Source organism: Chiloscyllium plagiosum, chromosome 5, assembly GCF_004010195.1.
Source record: "Chiloscyllium plagiosum isolate BGI_BamShark_2017 chromosome 5, ASM401019v2, whole genome shotgun sequence".
NCBI lineage: Eukaryota > Metazoa > Chordata > Chondrichthyes > Orectolobiformes > Hemiscylliidae > Chiloscyllium > Chiloscyllium plagiosum.
In genome coordinates, this window is record NC_057714.1 from 26,888,303 (window position 1) to 26,910,508 (window position 22,206).

General features: G+C 40.9%; 1 protein-coding gene across 9 annotated transcripts in view; it reads left to right on the forward strand.

The window, feature by feature from the left end:
- Positions 1–14,304, forward strand: part of LOC122549771 (histone deacetylase 9-like) — a 789,364-nt gene extending 775,060 nt beyond the window's left edge. For 7 of the 9 annotated variants that reach the window (XM_043689769.1, XM_043689771.1, XM_043689766.1 and 4 more), the window contains 2 exons: positions 10,562–10,649; positions 13,506–14,303. In XM_043689769.1, coding sequence (XP_043545704.1) covers positions 10,562–10,649; positions 13,506–13,514 — 97 coding nt within the window. In that variant the 3' untranslated portion in view covers positions 13,515–14,303. Of the gene's footprint in view, positions 1–10,561; positions 10,650–13,505 lie in introns of all 9 variants that reach the window. The other 2 variants (XM_043689764.1, XM_043689767.1) reach the window with 2 other exon arrangements.
- Positions 14,305–22,206: the final 7,902 nt, after the last annotated feature.

Here is a 22,206-nt window from a genome sequence, read left to right on the forward strand (position 1 = left end):
TTCCAAAGCCCCTCCCCCAAGTCCCTCCTCCCTACCTTTTATCTTAGCCTGCTGGACACACTTTCCTCATTCCTGAAGAAGGGCTTATGCCCGAAACGTCGATTCTCCTGCTCCTTGGATGCTGCCTGACCTGCTGCGCTTTTCCAGCAACACATTTTCAGCTCTAGGTCCCAATGCCTCAGACATGTAAAAATCTCCATCCTGCATCAGTTTTACAGACACTTGCTCATTTGCTCAATTTTTCTACTTTTATATTTATGGGTATGTGATACTGAGAACAATACTGTTATTACTAATTTAATAGTCCTGCTTTTCAATCCCTTGCCTAACTCTCAAAATTCAAATTTCAAGATCTCATTCCTCTTTCTATTTACATTATTGATGCTCACATGGACCATAATGTCGAGCCCATCATCTTCACTAAAAAGTTTATCCAGCTGCTCTGTGACATCCTTGAACCTAGCACCAGGGCTATACCATGGAATCATGTCTATGGTCACAGAAACACCTGTCTGTTCTTCTAACTATTGAATTGCCTCCTACTCTTTCCCTTCCACTCTTTTTCCTCCTCATGCTTGCAGCTGAGTTGCTTAGCTTTGCTAGACTACGTTTGTCTCCTGAACCATTGGGAGAAAGTGAGGATTGCAGATGCTGGAGAGTCAGAGTCAAAAAGTGTGGTGCTGGAAAAGCACAGCAGGTCAGGCAGCATCTGAGAAGCAGGAGCATTAATGTTTCAGCCATAAGCCCTTTAACAGGAATGTTGGGAGCGAAGAGGGCTGAGAAATGAATAGGAGGTGGGGGTAGGGCTGGGGGTTAGGTAGCTGGGAAGGCAATAGGTGAATGCAGCCAGGGGGTGATTGTCATAGGCCGGTAATGAGGGTGGAATGGACAGGTGGGAAGAAGATAGACAGGTAGGACAGGTCAAGACGGCAGTGCTGAGTTGGAGGGTTGGATCTGGGATAAGATGGGGGAAGGGGAGATTTGGAAACTAGTGAAGTCAATGTTGATGTTGTGTGGTTGAAGGATCCAAAGGTGGAAAATGAGGCATTCTTCCTCCAATCGTTGGATGGCTTGGATTTGGAGTGGAGCAGACCCGGGACTTGCATGTCCTTGGTCGAGTTGGAGGGTGAGTTGAAGTGTTCGGCCACAAGGTGGCGGGGTTGTTTGGTGCGTGTCCCAGAGATGTTCCCTGAAAAGCTCTGTTCCCGATGTAGAGGAGAACACACAGTCAATGAGCTGGGTGGATGTGCAGGAAACTCTCTGCCCTCACTGGTATACCAAATGGAAAACTGCTTAGTAAGTGAGATAGATGCAGGAGACTTCAGCATCTCATTCCTGGACTTTCTAGAGTTTTTAGCCGTTGTCCATTCCCTCTCTGCTTGCCTGATCTTATTCTGTGGGGTGACCACTGTGTTAAACAGGCTATCTACATATTTCTCAGCTTTGTGGATGTACCCTAGTGACTCCAGCTGCCCTTCAAGTTTAGAAACCCAGAGCTCAAGTTTTTGCAGCTGGAGACACTTCCTGCACATGTGGTCACCTAAGCCCCACGAAGAGTCTATGATTCCTCACGTGACAAAGGATAAGTATTCCATGAAACTGCCTTGTTTGGCCTGCAACCAAAAGTAACCAGAAAGGGAATGGACCTTGTTACACAGTAGCAAAAGTAAAAAATTCTCCCAATATCCAGCTGGAGCAAAATTTAACTCATCCATGCTTCACTGTCAGCAGGACAGTCTAACATGTTGGAGCTAGTTCTTGGATCAAGAGAAATAGACACACTGAAGGAATTTGAACCTTTGCCTGAGGATGGCACCAAGTGGTGGTATTTCAATGAGAAAGGGAAGGGTCTGGTGATGCAGTGGTAGTGCCCAGAAGGCTCATATTGAAGGCCCACCCTGCTCCAGGGACATGTCATAAAATGTCTGAACAGGTTAAATATATTGATAAATGAGAAAATGGCGTGGCTTAAGAAAACATATTTAGTTGAGGAACGGTAATCACAGCAGTGTTTTAAAAAAGAGTCTAAACATAAGAGGCCTTTAAAAAAATTCCCTTCCTTGTGAGTTTTGATGGTGAAGTTAAATATCATTGGAAGGTGTGGGAAGAAAAGCTGAAGGTAGGTGACATCAAAGTAATAATTTGAATAGACAATAGACAATAGGTGCAGGAGTAGGCCATTCTGCCCTTCGAGCCTGCACCACCATTCAATATGATTATGGCTGATCATTTTTAATCAAGACTAGAAAAGAAACGAGAAATCATGAAAAGTGAGAGAAAATTGGAGCTGGAGTGGCTGGGAGAGATTGGAGGAAGTCAGGCAAAGAGGAGAAGTAGTGACAGGCAGACACATGGATAGTCTTGGTCATGGAAACAAAGAAATCCATGAGCTGTTCATATCCAGTATTAGAGTTGAGGCAAATAGTATGGTGGAGAGGACTGATGGGAAAGGAAGTTGTAGAAGTGATTAGTTAGGTGTAAAGGAGTTTTGCATTGACCTTGCACTCAAGGTTAATCCTAAACTATTGGGAGGCTAAAGGAGAACAAGGCATAGTGTGGCTTGACTTGGTTAAGTCAAATCTGACAGTGAATGACTAGTCTTGTCTAGCTGCGCTTACATTTAGAACAATTAAACTTAAGAGAGTGATGATGAAAACAGCAGAGTTTTGAACTGGTGTGTTATTTTATCAGAAATAGAATGTCAAAGTACAGAAAGGGATCAGTGCAACAGTAATGTTATGAGGGATGAATGTTCAAAGATGATATTAGGATTAACATTTTGTGGCGGTATGCATGGTAGGGGAGGGGTGTTACTAATTAACCAGAAACTGAACAGGAATCCCTGTACTGCCATTGCATTGTTTTTTGTCATATTTAACATCAACACAATGCACTGCAATAAGTCACCAAGGATCCTTCAATAGCACCTTCCAAACCTATGACCGTTACCACTCTGGAAAAGCACTGCAGCAGATGCACGCATGTACCACCACCTGTAAGTTTCCTGAAAATTCACACATCCTGATTGGGAACTATATTGTCATTCCTGAAGTGTTACGAGGTTAAAATTCTAGAACATCCATTCAAACAAATATGCAAATGTACTTATGGCTCTGAGCTCCAGTGGTAAAAAAAAGATTGCTTACCACTGCATTCTCAAGGGTCATTAAAAATAAATAATAAATACCAGTCTAGCCAATATGTATATCTCAAGTGAACAATTACAAAAAAGAAAAGGCAGCTCCTCATTCTGCTACAGTGGGCCAGGGATTGAACCTGTGCATTTGGCACCAATCTGATCAACATCAGTAATTTAGCTAACTGAGACAAGTGCCACCTGAAGGAGTTCAAGTTGCTGTGGTAGCATTATCTTTTAATGTAGCCCAAAGTCATGAACTGTGATAACCGAGGCATCAATTTCTTGCCACTATGTGACTAAGCAGGATCATTGGCAAATGCTTGGAGAATTTAAAAGTTGATACTGACCTGTTTGGTCATGTTATGAACATACATTCTTGGGCCATCAAATTCTGGATTGGGTCTTGAATCTGGGGCTTCTAGCTGAGAGCCCCCCCCCCCCCATTGTATCACATGACTTCTTATTACGAGCCTAACAGAGCCCAATGTAAAGCGAAGCAGATCAAGGATGAAATCGAAAGATCTGCGAATGCTGTAAATCATAAACTAAAACAGAAATTGCTGAAAAAGCTCAGCAAGCCCAGCAGCGTTAACGGTTCAGGTCAAGTGACCCTTCCTCAGAACTGTTCAAAACGTTAACTCTGACTTCTTTCCACAGATGCTGCCAAACCAAAAATAAAACCTGGCACTACTCTAGTTTGTGTGGCCCAGTACCACATAAATAATTCCCAAACTGCGCAAGCAAGAGGCAGCTATGACAACTTCTTGTGCAATTTATATAAAATTGTAAACTATATTTATGTACGTAAAATACTGAGGGATCTTGACAAGAAAGAACTAGGGGTTACCCATTTAAAACAAAATGAGGTGATTTTGTTTTCTCACAGAAGGTTGTGGTTCTGGAATCCTTTTCCTGAAAGTATGATGGAAGGAGAGAGCATGAATATTTGTAAGGCACAGGTAGATAGATTCTTGTTAAGCAATAGTTATCAGGGTGTAGGCAGGAATATGATATGAGTTTGTGATCAGCTCAGCCGTGGTCTTGTCAAATGGCAGAGCAGGCTTGAGGTCCCAAATGCCTACTTCTGCTTCTAAACTTTGTCTGTAAGATATTTATTTTCAATTAAGAATGATCATATGTTATCAGAATACTTTAGAAGTTGAGCATTATTTTTAGCAAGTTAAGGTTTTTATTTAAAATGGGAAATGAGAACTGTTACAATCCCACAGAGGCCAAAAGATTTTAAATTTGTTGAAGTTTCCACCAACTGATGGAAAAATGCAAAAGAAAGGATTTCACATTTTAAGCATTTACAGTACCAAACAAAATAAAATCCGCAATTAGCAGGCAATTAATACATTAAACTAGAGAAAAAGTAGCTTCACATTAGCTAATTAACACATTTGAGAGACATAATATTTCCACACTTCTGGCAGATGTGTGGAAATGACGATTAAGTTCCATATTAATCCTGGTTTTCCAATAGGCTCACTTTTCCATATTTTACCAGGTCATAGCTTCCAGTCAGTCTGATTAATACAAAACCAAATTTTACGAGTAAGCCCCACCTTGGCAAATCCTAGTTCATTCTGAAATTCTGGTTATTAGACACTCTGCAATGATGATGACAGTCTGCTCTGGGGACATCCATCATCTCTTTCACCTGTAGGGCTTCAAGAGCATCACATATAGATCTCAGCCTGATGGAATTGTGGTCTGTCCAAACTTCTCTATAAGGGATGGGTGGAATGGCACAGTCTGACAAAACAGAACCTTCCATGATGAAGTGGTTGGACCCATTGTTTAAGGAAGACTGTGGCACAGTCATAATGGGACTGAAATGGTAGTTTAGCATTCAAGGTTTGGGGACAAGAGTTCATATCCTCACTTCATAGTTGGAGAGATTTAAATCCAATGAACAAAATAAATTAATTTTTAAAAGATCATCTGGAATTGAAAGCTAGTCTCAGTATTAGAAACTACTATCATAAAGTTATCATTCATTGACATAAAAACTGATCTTGATTGATATTGTCCTCTGGGGAAGGATGTTTATCATCCTTTACTAGTCTTGACTAGGTGTGATTCCAGATCCATAGCAATGTCATTGACTCTTAACTGTTCACAAGAGATGGCAACAATCCATTTAAGACAGAGGTAATGAGAATACTTTCTCTCTCTCAGGGATTCTTGTCTCCAGACAGCAGAGTGGAGGCAGTCTCATTACATAGACCCTGTATTGACAAGGGAACCAAAGGGTAAATAGAAAAGTAAAACTAAGGCCAAACTCAGATCAGCTTTGATCTTATTGAATAGCAGAGCAGGCTGAATGGCTCACCCCTGCTCCTAAATTGGAATTTCCTCAAGACCAGAGTTATCCCACTGCTCAGAGTAAAAGCACGATCTGAACGATGAAGGTGGACAGGAGGAAGCTGGGCAGCATTTACTGGCAGTCACCAATTATGAGGGAGCTAAGCAGCCCAGGTAGTGCTAGTGACTGAAATTGCTGCTGCTGAAGTTGCAGGAAGAAGGCAAGGGACAATGTTTCATTTACCATGCCTTGATGTTCTCCCCACAAGAGGATATGCAGGAATGTAAAGTTGAGGTTAAGACAGAGATAAAGAGAGTAGTTTTTCCTCTCTCATAGGATTGTTAGTGTGTGGATCTTTTGCCTCCGGACAGCAGAGTGGAGACTGTCTCATTATTCTTCATTGAAAAGGGAGACAATGCTTGAATAGAAAGGTAGAGTTGAGGTGAAACTCAGATCCGTTATGATCTTATTTCATAGCGGAGCAGGTTTGATAGGCCAAATTGACTACTATTGCTTTTGTTCGTATTGAGTTGTCGAGTCATAGAGACATCCAGCATAGAAACAGACCCTTTGGTCCAATCGATCCATGCCGAACATAATCCCAAACTAAACTAGTAAAACCTGCCTGTGCTTGGTCCATATCCCTCCAACTGTTTCCTATTCATGTACTTACATCAATGACTTTAAACATTATAACTGTACCTACCTCCACGAATTCCTCTGGCGGTTCATTCTGCACACGAACCACTAGCAGAAGAGTTATAGCAGATAATTCAGGAAGGCCAATGGAATGTTGGCCCTCATTTCAAGGGAGTTGCAGTATAACAGCAGGGAAGTCTTACTGTAACTGTACTAGGTGCTGTTGAGACCACATCTGGAACACTGTGAGCAGTTTTGGTCTCCTTATTTAAGGAAAGGCAGTTTAGGGAAGGGTTGCTAGTGTGATCTCCGATATTGTGGGATTGTCTCATAAGCAAAGATTCAACAGGCTAGGAATCTGCTCACCGGAATGTACAAAAATAATTGGTGATTTCATAGAAACATATAAGATTCTTAAAGGGCTTGACAGGGTAAATGGTGAGAGGATGTTTCCCCTCATGGGAGAGTCTAGGACCAGAGGCCATAGTCACTTAAAAAGGGCACCAATTGAACATTGTGATGAGGGGGAATTTCTTCGCTCAGAGAGTTGTGAGTCTTTCAAAGTCCTTGCCACAGTGACCTTTGAGGGCAGAATCCTTGTGTATATTTAAGGCCGAGATAGATAGATTCTTGATCAGTGGGAGAATCAAGGGTATGGGGAAAGGGCAGGAATGTGAACGAGGAATATTGGATCAGCCATGACCCCATTGAATGGCTAAAAGTTTGAGTGTCTAAACGGCCTACTCCTTGTTTATTTTTATGGTCTTACCATGGATTGTGAAACTCCAGAATAATAGAAAATGTTGGAAATACTCAGCAGGTTAGGCAGCATCTGTGGAAAAACAGTGTATATATCATTACGTACCTCAAGATGATACAAGGAAAAAATGGAGTAAATTAGGATTAACTGTTTCCCCTGTTTGGGAGTAAATGATTTACGAAGATAATCTGTTGGGTTATTGTATAGATTCCAGACTACACAGGTCGTGCAAATTTAAGACAGTTACATGACATCAAAACATGTATCATGCCATTACAAAGGTATCTTTTTCACTTTCAGTCTCTCTTTCTCTGTGAAATTGAGTCAGTGTTCAGTCAGTTTTGTGTATGTCATGTACAGTAACATCATTTAGCACAGAACACAGACTATGTGTAAATCTGTTATACTATAGCAATGTAAGTCATGTTTTTAATAAACTTCAGGATGTCTGTTTCGACAAAATCCAGTCAGTATAATATACAAAGGAACCTTGATTATCCGGGAGTCGATTACCTGCATTTCAGATTATCCGAACAAGATTGCAAGGTCCCAATGCCTGGCTAAACTGTGTTATCCAGCATTCAATTATCCAAAGATTCGATTATCCGAACAAAATACTCCCGGTCTGTGTCATCTGGATCGTTGTAGTTCCTCTGTATATTGCTTTCTAAACCTGAGTGGCATGACTCGACATTGTGTAGTGTACTTAGAAGATATGTTTTTTTTTATCAGTAACAATTGGGAGCGACATTTAGCCCAATTGGTAGCCTTATTTAAACAGTTACAGTTAGCTGACTTCGTAACAAATCTTGCCAAAAGCTGGATTGTGAAAGTGTGAGTAACTCTTGGGTTATCAGAAACAAGGACAAGTGTTGCCACGGACAGAAAATGTAAAGGTTTTGATAAGATTTTCCATTCCTAAAATATGAGGTTTTTGGGAATTATGTGGCTTCTTTTAAAAGTTTGTGCTAAACTTTGGTATGACAGCTGTGCCTTGAACAGATTTATTACAAAAACAGATGAAAACAATCTGGTCAAAAGAGTGCAAAACAACTTTGTAAAAGCTGAAGGTCATCCTAATGAACGTACCAGTGTTGATGCCAGTAACTTGGGGCTGGGTGCAATTTTACTGCAAGATGATGGAATAGGTATACAAGATGCTTTTCTGAAAAACCAAATCAATATCTAAATCAGTTTGCTACAATAGGAAAGGGAATTCTGAGATCATTACTGGCTCTTAAATATTTTGAAGTTTGACTTTGTCATGACCACAAAGAAAATATACGTTGATTATCATTCCCTGTCCCTTGCAGAGAAATCCAACTCTCAGTTGTTTGCATCACTAAAAAAGATATCATTATTAAGAATGTAACGATTTCAGAATAGCTTGGAGATTGAGAAAGGGGCAATAAAATGTATAAATTATGTATAATGAAGGAATGAAGGTGGATAAATATAAGTTTTGATGTTTTCTTTGTATATTTCATTTCTACATTCTAATGAAATGTATTTGGAAATTGTGTATCATTTCCCAAGGATGGAGGCAGGCTGGGAGTACATGGTTCTTGAATAAAAACAACTATGGGCTCAATTTTACCAGATATCAGCAAAATCCCTGTTCATGATGACTTCCATGGCGGGATTCTAACCATGAGTTCTAGTGGTTTTTTCCACATGATCCTCTGCAGCTCACCTTATTACACACCATGCCTCAACGGTGCCATGTTCTCTCAATTATTTACTCAGCATTGGAGGAAGTACTTCACAGTTGTTTTGATCTGAATGTCATTAGTACTGCATAAGTCAGATCTGATACTGAAACACTAATAGATTGTTTTTGACTATAAGACATAGGAGCAGAATTAGGCTATTCAGCCCATTGATTCTGCTCTGCCATTCAACCACAGCTGATATGTTTCTCAACATCAATCTCCTGCCTTCTCCCCATAACCTTTGACCCCTTATTAATCTCTGTCTTAAATACGCTCAATGACTTGGCCTCCACAACCTGCTATAGCAATGAGCTCTACAGATTCACCATCCTCTGGCTGAAGTAATTACTCCTCATGGCAGTTCTAAAGGGTCATCACTTCGCTCTGAGGCTGTAAGCTCAGTTCTTAGCCATTCCTACTCGTGGAAGAATCTTCTCCATGTCCACTCTTCCCAGACTTCCCAGTATTCTGTAAGTTTCAATCATAAACCATCCCTTCCACTGTGGTCAAAGGCTGCCAGGAGGTATGGTGATCCTTAATTGACCCCTCAATTGGTTTAATTTGTTGCTCCCCTCCCAAAACTGTCCATTGCCATTTCACAAGACCTATCAACTCCCTGCTCCAGTTTCATGGGGTATGGATCAGACTTACACATTCAGCAAAGCCAGGAGCACCTCACTTTCACATGCTAAGTGTTTGCTTCAAGATGCCTATCTGCTTCAACACAGTGTCTAATTGCTTTCTGAACTATATCCCCAACAGCACAGGTGGTCTAATGCAACAAACTCTGGGCCATCCCACTTTGACTAAATAGCCCTGACCACCCCCAAAATCAAACTTGAAAAGAGCATAAAGACTAGCTCCCATGAGATCTACATTCAAGGTCACTTTGAGCTTGCTGGTGACAATCAGGAAAGAGGCATTTGTTATATCCCTAACCATTGCTACTATTGGATAGGTCAGATCCCAGACTGAAATCTGGCTTGATAAATCATAATTTCTTTCAATTTAATATGGTGGTCATTGACGGAAACATAAGCACGCAATGCTGCAGAATTTTTTAACACTAAAACAGAAGTTTATTGCAGAAGAAGAACTGAAGATAAAATAGAACAAACCAAGCTATTTATATATAACACACAGTGAAAGATTTTGATGTACACAACAGAACAAATTCTCATCTATCCCATCATCATTATTTGATAGCACTCAAACATCAGGGTTCCCTTCTTTGTCTTTTTTTTGGGCATTTATTTCAATTCTTAGTCTTAAGAACCTAAGAGCTGCTTCTTTGATCATTCACACATATGAGCTTAAGTTTCTCGGATTTAAGTAATTCAGAGTTCTAACCAATTATCTCTAGTCTGGAATTTTCAAACTAAAATCCTTATGCTAACCTATTTTCTAAATGTTCTAAACTCAATCTTTTATTTGCAAGAAACTGTTCTTACATCTGACACCTGACAGGGCCTTTGTGAAGTGCCCCCAAAAGCTTTCCAATCTATAGGTTAGAAAAATCAATCCTTGATTCTTCTGATCCAAAATAAAACTAATGCCTTTCAATGAGGAAGGATCACTCAGCCCAAAACGCTAACTCTGATTTCTCCCTGCAGAAGCTGCCAGACCTGCTAAGCTTTTCCAGCCATTTTCTGTTTGTGTCTTTGCCTTTCAATGTTTACTCTGTCCAATCATAAGACTCTCACATTGCAATCCCCAGTTGCTTGCTCTCTAACACATACTGGTTAACATCACGGCTCCAGAAGGAGTGATAAGTTAATTGAGAAGCTCTTTCATAAACACAAACCAAAACCCACATGTCACTAGTTCAAAATTCAAAACTCCAATTAATGATATGAAAATACGTATAAATCACACACCTCAAATCACACATTGGCTTCAGTGCTGTTTGCAGACCCCTTAATGTACTTGGCCAGTAACATGAGAATATTCATGATAGGTATTTGGTGGAACATCACAATGCAGTTTTATTGTATTGACAGACTAAACAGTGACTCTCCAGTGAGGATCAACAGTTATACCTCATTCCCTTTCTCCTTGAACGCTTCCAAAGATTTCAGGCATTCTCAGGTACCTTCACATTAACTATTGTTAGGGCAACCTGAGGTAAAAGATGTCGACAGTTTGAAAATCATTGTAACCAAACAGGCTCCCCTTCGCAGAGAAGGTTCAGTCACTGACATGCCTCCTGCTGATTTTCTCACAGCATCCTAAGGTATTATACATCCCCATGCCTTGAGTTTGGATGTTGTTTGTGGCTCTTTACAGTAAGCCTGAAGCTCTGCAATTCACAGTGTAGCTTGCATGCCATTAGAACATGAGGCCAAATCCATCCACTGTGATCTATACAAGCAAACAAAAAGGAACAAAAAACTTCCTCCGGCAGTCCTAAGCATCACAGATGCCAGTCTCCAGCCAAATCAATTCAGTCCATTAGATGTCAAGAAACAGCTGGAAGCACTGGATGCTGCCAAGGTTATGGGTTCTGACAACATACCAGCAATATTACTGAAAATCTGCACTACAGAACTAGCTGCATCCCTAGTCAAGCTGTCTTAGCACATCTACAACACTGGCATCTGCCCGACAATGCAGAAAGTTGCACATCAGTCTATTTTTGATTATCAGTAAACAGATGGAAGGGATCATGAACAGTGTTATCAACCAGCATTTCTTTTGCAATAACCATTTCACTGATGCTCAGTTTGGGTTCCGCCAGGGCAACTCAGTTCCTGACTTCATTAAAACCTTGTGCAAACCATGGACATAAGACCTAAATTCCAGAAGTGAGGCAAGAATAATTTCCCTTTAACCAAATGTTGTATCAGCAAGCCCTAGCAATGGAGTCAACGGGGATTAAGGGTTAACCTTCTGCTAGTTGGAGTCATACCTGGCACAAAGGAAAATAGTTGGGGCTGTTGAAGGTCAGTGATCTCCGTTAAAGGTGAGCCAGGAGTAAGTGAGGACTGCAGAGGCTGGAGAGTCAGAGGCAAAAAGTGTGGTGCTGGAAAAGCACAGCAGGTCAGGCAGCATTTGAGGAGTCAATGTTTCAGGCATTAGCCCTTCATCAGGAATATTGAGGGTAATGAGGACTAAGAGATAAATAGGGGAGTGGGGGTGGGGCTGGGGCTGGGGGAAGGTAGATGGGAAGGCGATAGGTAGATGGTGGTGGTGGTGTGATTGTGATAGGTTGGTGGGGAGGGTATAGTGGATCGTGGGAAGGAAGATGGACAGATAGAACAAGTCAAAAAGGCAATGCTGAGTGGAGGGTTAGATCTGGGATGAGTTGGGGGAAGGTAGACTTGGAAACTAGTGAAGTTGATGATGATGCCGTGTGGTTGAAGGGTCCCAGGACGGAAGATGTGGCGATCTTCCCCTAGTCATCGGGTGGCTTGGATTTGGCGGTGGAGGAGGCCCTGGACTTGCATGTCCTTGGCGGAATGGGAGGGGGAGTTGTAGTGTTTGGCCACAGGGTAGTGAGGTTATCCATGCAGGACTCTTCAGTGGAGTGTCCGAGGACCAGTCATCTTCAGCTGTTTCATCGATGATCTTCCCTCCGACATGAAGATATTCACTCATGATAGCATAATATTCTCCTCCTATACCGAAGTAGTCTATGCTTAAATGTAGCAAGACCTGGACAATATTCATTTTTGGGCTGAGAAGTGGCAAGTGATATTTGTGTCACACAAATGTGAGACAATTACCATCTCCAAAATGAGGAAATCTAATCATTGTCCCTTGACAATCAATGGTGTAACTGTCACTGAATTCCCAATATCAACACCCTGGGGTTACCATTGAACAGAAACTGAACTGGATAAGCCATATAAATACCATAGCTGCCACGTTCAGGTCAGAGGTTAGATCCTGCATTAATTAACTCAATTTCTGTCTCCACAAAGCCTGTCCACCACCTTCAAGAAATTAGTCATGAGTGTGACGAACAAACCTGCTCACTGATGCTCAGTTTATGCAGCTCCAAAAGCACTCAAGAAGTTTGACACTATCCAAGAAAAACAGCCCACTTGATATGCACCACATTCACAAACATTCACTCTCCCCACTGCTGCTGCTCAGTAGAAATAGCGTACCCCATCTACAAAACACACCGCAGAAGTTCATAAAGGCTGCTTAAACAGCACCTTCCAAACCCACAAGCACTTCCATCTAAAAAAGGCATGGTTAGTATGACAACACCACCACCTGCCACTTCCCCTCCAAGCCATTCAACATCCTGACTTGGAAATATCGCTGTTCCTTCAATATCACTGGGGCAAAATCTAGGAATTCTCTCCCTAAAGGCATTGCATGTGCTTACCTGCATCAAATGGACTGCAGCAGTTCAAGAAGGCAGCTCACCACCTCCTTCTCAAGGGCACCCAGTGATGAGTAATAAACATCCCATGAGTGAATAAAAAGAATCTTGCCAAAGATCGCAAGTGCCAAATTTGATCTCAGTCAAAAGGCCTAAAACTGCACCTGATATCTATTGTAATTGAATGTCAGTTTTAATTTTAATTTCAGTTTATTAAAACATACTTTCACGTGATATAAAGATAATAATGAGGTTCAAGTTAATCGTGGCTCCAAGTTGTTTCAAAATCCAGTAGTTACTTAATCAGTTGACAGTCCTTCACATTATAACCATTACTAGTATAGTAATGCTTTTAAATTTTTGAATTGTTCCGAATTCAGGAATATTTCTTCAGGTGCACTTTAATTTTCATACTCTGCAATATATTTGGAGACAGTTCTTGACTGTTAGCTTTTCCCCTTTAAAGTTGCTTCAGGAAAAGTTACTTTATTTATAAGTGACTGGATAAGACAAATAAACATCATGTATAATTCAGATTCAACTGTGACCCCACATAGAGGTTGTAAATGTCCGTGTATACCATTCTGATTGCATATTTATTTTTCTAGAACTCCTGATGAACCAATGGAAGAAGAGCCAGCTTTGTGAAGTGCCAAGTTCATCCAGCTATTTCCTTAACATGACATCATTGTCGGTCCCTTAAGACTCTCCCAGACATGTCGTGTCTGCTGTTTGGGTAGTATAAATCAGCTGGATCTTTCAGACTGTTCAGCCAGCAAAGTGTGACAACTTCTCTTGATCTAGGAATACTTAAAAAGACACATCTATAAAGTTATTTTTTCAAATAAAGAAGTGTCTTACAGGTCAGAAATATTTTCACAAATTTCTTTCTTTTGATTCTACTGCTGGCTGTTTTCTTTGGAGGCCAAGTACTCGTAGATTTCCAGTGATGTACTGAAATCATTCTGTTTATTCTTGAAGGATGGATGTTCTAAAAGCAATGAAACATACTGAATTAAGGTTAGGCTAATAATGTTGTACCTTTGGAAAAAGCAGGAAAAGCATCTAAACACTTTCATAAAAATGCCTTACATACACTGATATAAAAGAAAAGGTTTTATTTTGTATGCCTTGAGAAGCAACAAGAATCTACATTTAGAATATCAAGAATAATAGTGATATAACAATACTTTGAAATAGTTATTTGTCTATTTGCATTCATTTTATTACTGTTCATCTTTTTTTTTAATTTCTGAGCTGTAAATAAGTTTTGACCACTGCATTAAAGACATGTGAGCATCTGCTGTTTTCTTTGATTTATAAATTGAACAAAATCTTCATTTCCAACCAATATCTCTCGAACTTATTAATATGTTTTGACTTATGTTAAACCTTAATCAAAGATTTGAAAGGGGGACAGCGAAGCTGATTTTATTCAAATGACAGGGTTTTTAAAATCTTTTTTGTATGACCATACTTTTCCCCATGTATATGGATATGTTTTAAGATCAGACCTTTTCCTTTGTTAAAATATTTTATGAATGTTTGTGTTATGGCAAATTAACTGTGGTGTTGGTTGCTGAATGTTTAACAATTTGGATGTTTCGCTTCTAGAAACAGGACGAATAATTCTCCTTGTTTTAAAATTCCTGTTTAGTTTATAACACACCTATGTGTTCACCCATAAATAAAACACATGTGAATATAGGCTCATTCAAAACTCAAGGTTAACAAATCTGAGAGTCAGTGAGGAAAATGACACAATTGAACAAGTTCAGAATCTGTTTCTGTTGGCTTTTGGGCTTCAGTTTCATTGGGAACACTGTTGCATGCTTGGGATGACGAAAAAAAGGCATCACTGAAGTTGGATGAACTGACATCTAAAACCCCACCCTTGCCCTGATATGTCATAAATTGACTATATTGCTATTTTACAAGGAATGTTGGTCATGAAGCCTTGTTAATATGGCTATGAATTCAGCTTGAGTTTAATTTTCATTTTTGAGTATGAGATCAGTTTTAATATTTGCAAATTGTTTTATGGGTAAATCATTGTTTTGTATGGATAAAATGGAGAAATTGCTCCATGTCTATGGAGAAGAAGAGACATCTGGCCTCGCAACAATTTGTAAAAGTTCAAGTTAAATGAATTAAGTAAGACTACAAAAGGTGTAGATGGACTAAAATATACATTCACACTTGGTGATCACTGTTTGAGACTTGACCATGTTATTGAGGTGAAGTTTTATTATTTTCTGTGCTGGCTTAAATGAATTTGTCGGTCTCACCCTGTTCCTAATGGGGCCCCACAGTGCTAAGCTAGCCAAAAATAAATGGCAGTTAATTGGCAATGTTACTCAAAGGCTACAAGCAATCTCACGTTCGTACAATGAGGATTGCTTTCCTGAGAATAGTGCTAAGGTTCATTGATACAACAGAGAATGTTACTTTATATCTGACCTCAGAATATGTGCTGCTGAACTGAGTGCCAAAGTGAAAAATATATCCAGTCCCACTGACCAACCCCGATGGATAAAATTATTCCCTGCAAAACGAAATCAGAAGAGGGCGATGAATGCTAAATTGGCATATTAGAGTCATAGAGATGTACAGCATAGAAACAGACCCTTCGGTTCAACCTGTCCATGCCGACCAGATATTCCAACCCAATCTAGTCCCACCTGCCAGCACCTGGCCCATATCCCTCCAAACCCTTCCTATTCATATACCCATCCAAATGCCTCTTAAATGTTGCAGTTGTACCAGCCTCCACCACTTCCTCTGGCAGCTCATTCCATACACGTACCACCCTCTATGTGAAAATGTTGCCCCTTAGGTCTCTTTTATATCTTTCTCCTCTCACCCTAAACCTATACCCTCTAGTTCTGGACTCCCCGACCCCAGGGAAAAGACTTTGGTTGAGAATTCAGTGGCTCAGTGGTGAACACTTCTGTCTCACAATGCCCAGGACATGGGTTCAATTCTAGCCTCGGAGTGTGCACATTCTACCTGTGTCTGCTTCGGTTTTCTGCGGGTGCTGGAGTTTCCTCCTACAGTCCAACAATGTGCAAGTTAGGTGGATTGGCCATGCTAAATTATCCATAGTGTCCAATGATGTACAGGATTGGTAGATTAGCCATGGGAAATACAGGGTTATGGGGAGAGATGTGGTGGGTCTCGGTGGGATGCTGTTCACAAGGTTGGTGTGGACTTGATGGGCCAAATGGCCGAATCCACACTGTAGGATTCAATGTCGGTAGCTTGGAGGGGAATTTGCAGGTGGTGATATTCCCATGTTTCTGCTGTTCTTGTCCTTCTAGATAGAATCGAATCCGGGTCTCTGGCACTCTGAGGCAGCAGTACTAACTACTGAGCCACCATGTCACTCTCACCATTCTGTCTTGGAGTTATATTACTATTCTGTCACTGTCAATGGGTCAAAATCCTCAAATGCCCTTTCGAACAACACATGGACTGCTGTAGTTCAAGAAGGCAGCTCACTTCCTCCTCCACAAGAGCAACATGGGACGGGCAATAAATGCGGGCCAGCCAGTGATGCCCACATCCCATGAGAGAATAAAAAAAGGAAACTTACATAAGTTCAAGGTATTCAGCCATAGTCAGCATAGTTTTGAGAAGGGAAATCATGTTTGATCAATGTATTAGTTCAGTAGGAGGTAACATGCGTTATGAAAAACAGCGAATGTACTGTACCTAAATTTCCAGAAGAGATTTGATAAAGTGTCATGTCAAAGGTTAATGTGGAAAGGAAAAGACCATTGGTAGAAGATTAGCTGGCTAACGGAAAGCAGAGGGTAGGCATAAATGGGTCATTTTCAGATTAGCAAGATGTAACAAATGTTGTACCACAGAGATCAGAGCTGGGGCGTTCACTGTTTCCAATCTATATAAATGACATAGATGAAGGGATAGGAGGTGTGGTTACCAAATTTGCTGACACCATAATGATAGATAAAAAAAACAAGTTGTGAAGTGGACATAAGGAGGCAACAAATATAAATAAATAGACAAGTTAAGTGGGTGGGCAAAGATGTGGAAAATGGAATATAATATGTTAAAAGGTGAAATTGACCACTTTTGCAGGAAGAATAAAAAAGAATAATTTCTAAACAGTGAAGAATTGCAGAGTGCTAATGTGCAGAAGGTTCTGGGTATTTGACTGCATAAATCATAGACGATTAGTATGCAGTATATAAGTCATTAGGAAGTTTAATAGAATGTTATCATTGAATTCAAAAGCAGAGAGGTTATACTTTAAGTATGCAGGGCACACGTGAGATTGTTTCTGGAGTTCTGGTGTATAGCATTGGTGAAATTATTTGAGGAAGGGTAAAAATGTGTTTTGAGGCAGTTCAGAGAAGGTTTACTAGACTAATACCTGGAATTAAAGGGTTATGTTATGAAGGTGAAAGTGAGGACTGCAGATGCTGGAGATCAGAATCTAGATTAGAATGGTGCTGGAAAAGCGCAGCAGGTCAGGCAGCATCCGAGGAGCAGGAAAATCGACGTTTTGGGGAGGAGCCCATTCATTCCTGATGAAGGGCTCCTGCCTGAAACGTCGATTTTCCTGCTCCTCGGATGCTGCCTGACCTGCTGCGCTTTTCCAGCACCACTCTAATCTTGGTTATGTTATGAAAGTTCATTGAAATATTCACACAATTTCACCAGAGAATGGTGTAGAGACCAAGTCATTGATTATATTCAAGAAAGCAAAACATACATTTTTAGATTTTAAAGCTATTAAGGGTTACAGAGAGATAATAGAAATATGGCATTGAGGATTAGCCATGATCATAGTGAAAAGCGAAACAGGCTCAAAGGGCTGAACAGTCCTCCATGAAACATGTAAGAAATGAGAGATGTTGACAGGATGATTATGGAGGGTATTTTCCTTTTATAGGAAAATCTAGAATTAAAAGTCACTGTTTAAAAATCAGGTTCCCCCATTGAAAGCAGGAATAAGGTAATTTGGTTTCACAGAGTTCTGAAACCTTGGAACTCTGCCTGAAAATGTGATAGAAGCAGAATCTTTGAATATTTTTAAGGTAGAGGTAGATAAATACTTCTTAAACAAAAGAGTGAAAGGTAATCAGGCTACGTGGCAGTGTGGATTGGGGTTATAATCAACTCAGCCATGATGTTAGTAATCAGCAGAGCTAATGTCGCTAACTTGTAAGTTTGTATATCTGCATCTTCCAAAGATATAGGGCCGAAACTTACATTAATTTGGCTTGGTCCAAGTTGCATCAAACTTTTAGGAGGGATTTCCACTGCAAAGCTTAGGGACTTTGTTCACCACTTCATTTATTAGCTACCCTCCCAGAGATTGTCCATCACTTTTAATTCTTGCCCTATCTGAACATGCGCATTCCCAGAGCAACACACCACTGAGTGGATATCCGCAGAAAGACCAAAGTTCCTTGCATCAATGCCATCTGTGAAAGGTTGCTGTGTGCCCAGATAAGCTTTGGCAATTTAGTGTTACCTGTCACTGACAAGACATTGGTACAGCAGTCACAAAACAATGCTGCTCACTGGCACATAGTCAGCTAGGCTAACAGTCCCTTGAACAACAGTCCCACTTTCTCATCATAGTCGCTGTGTCGCCAACAGGCCGGACAATTTACCTCCTTAGCAACATCCCATCTGAACACCGTCTAAGTCAGCACAACACCATCACCAGTGCCCCATTGTAGACCCGAATTTCACCATTATCCAGTAAGGGTACGTCACACACAGGCAGGGAATCAGACAATTCTGAACATGAGATTCATTTACAGCTGAGTTGAAATGCTGTGCCACAGGTTGGTTGGGTTGGTTCGTCCGGGTGGCCCAGAGGTGCTCCCTGAATCTTCGTCCGGACAATTTACCTCCTTAGCAACATCCCATCTGAACACCGTCTAAGTCAGCACAACACCATCACCAGTGCCCCATTGTAGACCCGAATTTCACCATTGTGTGAATATTTCAATGAACTTTCATAACATAACCAAGATTAGAGTGGTGCTGGAAAAGCGCAGCAGGTACGTCACACACAGGCAGGGAATCAGACAATTCTGAACATGAGATTCATTTACAGCTTCAAGATATAGAAGTGCCAGTTGCAAGGGTTGTGGGCACATACCTCCAGGAAGTGGTGACAGTGATCACAGATCATCTGAACATTAATCCAGTAGAATCCTGTTGATTAATTCTGCAGCACTGTGATATAGCCCTCTCAGTGTCATGTGTAACAGTCAATAACACCTTACACCTAGGAGAGGCTAGCTATGTTTTTGCATCCTGCTGCCTGGGCTTTAGCACTGACCTCATCATCAGGAAGCAAAATGAACTGGTGTGATCTTGCACAGATAGCATGGATCACTGTCCTGATGACCTGTGGGTGCTCAACTGAGAGATCCCACACAGCTTACCCACTGCTCCTTGGAAAGAACCAGGACCATAGACATTCAAAGCAGCTGTAACCTTCATAGTCACCAGGAGAGGATTTTCTCCCAGTCCTGCAGCCTTCTCCAATAAGTTCCATCACAATGTTCCAGGACATATGGATTACATGGAGCCTGCATCAACACTGCACCTCGCTCCAACCCAGGAAATGGAGTCAGGGCCAGAAAGCACTAGGTCTCGTGCAGACACCATGCATCCTGAGGAGTACTGTGGCAGTGAACTCTCCCTGAGTTAAGTGCTCCTTATCCTCCACTCTGGTGTCTTGCTGCTCCTGGGATTCCCATTGGTGATTGTCCTGCATCAGTGTTTGCCTTCTTAGGAAGGCCACAAAGCAACCAACTCCCACCAGTCATTGAACACAAGATTCTCGGTAGAAGTGGCATACATTGGGGACACAGGAAGTAGAAAAGGTTCTTACGTCTCAGAAGAACCTCTCAGAAGTGGCATTCCTGGTCGATAAGGTCTAGATGTCTCCTCCAGACAGTGAGACACATTGCAGCTTGATAATAAAGTCCATGTCTCCATCATTCATTCAGCTTCAGACTCTGCCACTAACATCCCCTTCTGTAATTGCAATGCTCTCTGATGCTATTTATGCAACTCCTTACACCTTGATGTTCTCCCTATCACTATCCTTGTACCAATCTCTGTGAATACCACTGCATTCAATCCCCAACTTTGATTCCCCATCACTTTTGACAATGACTCTTCTGCTGCCTCTGATAGTCTCCCTTGAACTTCCTAAACAATCACTGAACCCAGCCTCAAGGATTGTGTTCATTTGAAGACTCTGACTGACCTAATTGTTCATTCAACAGCACATCAGATTGAGCAAGTTCAGTGACATGTAGAACTTTTGAACCTCTAATCATTGAGGAAAGCATCTTAGTTCATCTTTTGGCCCAGACTCTGAATAGATTAGAAATGTACTGCTATCCAGCCAAGGAAAACTCACTCTTCGAAAAAGTTTCAGACAATCTCAACATTTAATGTAAGTCACTGCAATTTTATTGTCACCAATGTTTACAGTGTTAAACTTTGAAAGTATTTGTTGCTTATGAATGAATTACTTTTGCCTGTATTTGTTTTAGTTCTAATCCATGACCCCGCTTTGATCTCCAGGTCAGGTTTGTTTCATGCAGTGTAAATACTACTTCTGGCTTTTTCATTCAGTCAACCAAGAATAATGTCCATTTATGTCAGTTATTGTGCTCTCCATTTCAATGAATGTTACTTGGTTGATTAGTTATATTCTGTAATACATTGTCTTAATTGTTATTTGCCTTGTCATGATTTGGAGATGCCGGTCTTGGACTGGGGTGTAGAAAATTAAAAATCATACAACACCAGGTTATAGTCCAGCAGATTTATATGGAAGCTAGTGCTTCCATAAACCTGTTGGACTATAACCTGGTGTTGTGTGATTTTTACATTTGCCTTGTCCTCTGCCATCTTAGGTGGAGACATTTGCTACCGCTGGCATGGGAAGCAAGGCACATGAGTGCAGTTTTGTTGGATGTAAAATATCAGCTTCCAAACAGCAAGTTGAAAGTAGTAAATTGGCAAATTAAAACCCTCAAGAGCAAGCAGGGGGAACCCTATTTGCAATGTGTTACCTTGTACAAATTAAATATCACCTTTGCAATTGACTTCAGCAAGTGGGTAACAGCTCCTATCAGATTAACAGTGGCATGCAATTCATGAGGTAATGTTCCTGGAGGATTTGGACTGAGAAAGAGATTCCTTTCTTTCCTTAAAGTTGTTTTGGATCACAAAAGTGAAGTATCGATAAATTGAGATCAGTTGAGGGCAGTGAAGGGATTTTCAGGGTATGACTGACCAAGGGGTAGTGGGCTGTGACAAACCATGAGGACTTGTGGCGGAAGATTGATTACATAAGAAAGGTCAATATCTACACATGTGAAGTCAAGCATGATTGAGCCGAGATACAGGGCAAGATAGTTAATGGTGAAGTCCTGAAAAGTCAAGGAATGGCAAAGGTGATGAAGAGAAAGTCAAATATGAAGGCAGCAGAAGCAAAAGTTGTAGTTACCCCAGGTCATGGGGAAGAGCTGGAAGGATGAACAGATACTAATAACTGTTGAGGTTATTCAAGGGCAATGTATCAAAAGGTTCTAGCCACAGGTTTAGTCTCAAGGCATCTATTCATCCATTCACATGTCCAGACTGAGGTTACTGGGTTGCAAAGATTTAATGTCTGTGACACAATGCACTCGGATCTTTTACCCTATGTGATAACAACTAGATAGCAAACTTCTTGCCCATCTCCACAGCATAAATGGCCTGGCATCCTTCCCATCAATATCTAATTGGCTATGTTTGCATGTGGCCCTCATGTGTCTACAGTTGTAATGCCATGCCCTTCCAATCCTGCTGTCAAGATACTGCAACAAGATTCTGACTATAGTGTTTTTGTTTTCAGGGTCATGGTCATTTAATTCACTAATGAATCAACATATAGCTCTGATGTCCAACATTTGCAGCATCCTTGAGGCAGTGGAATCAGAAATAATCTGACTCAGATAACCTGATAATTGTTCATTTATAGTTACTCCAATCTCACTTGTAGTTAATACCTTGTCATAGGAGAAAGTGAGGACTGCAGAAGCTGGAAATCAGAGTCGAGAGTGTGGTGCTGGAAAACACAGCAGCTAAGGCAGCATCCGAGGAGCAGGAGAATCAACATTTCTGGCAGAAGCCCTTCATCAGGAATGCAGGGGCATGTTAAAGTTTTAATACAACTTTTTTATTTGAGAAGACTAATACAGCCAAACAAATGACTGCAGATGTAAATTCAGGAGAGAGAGAAAGAGACTTTGG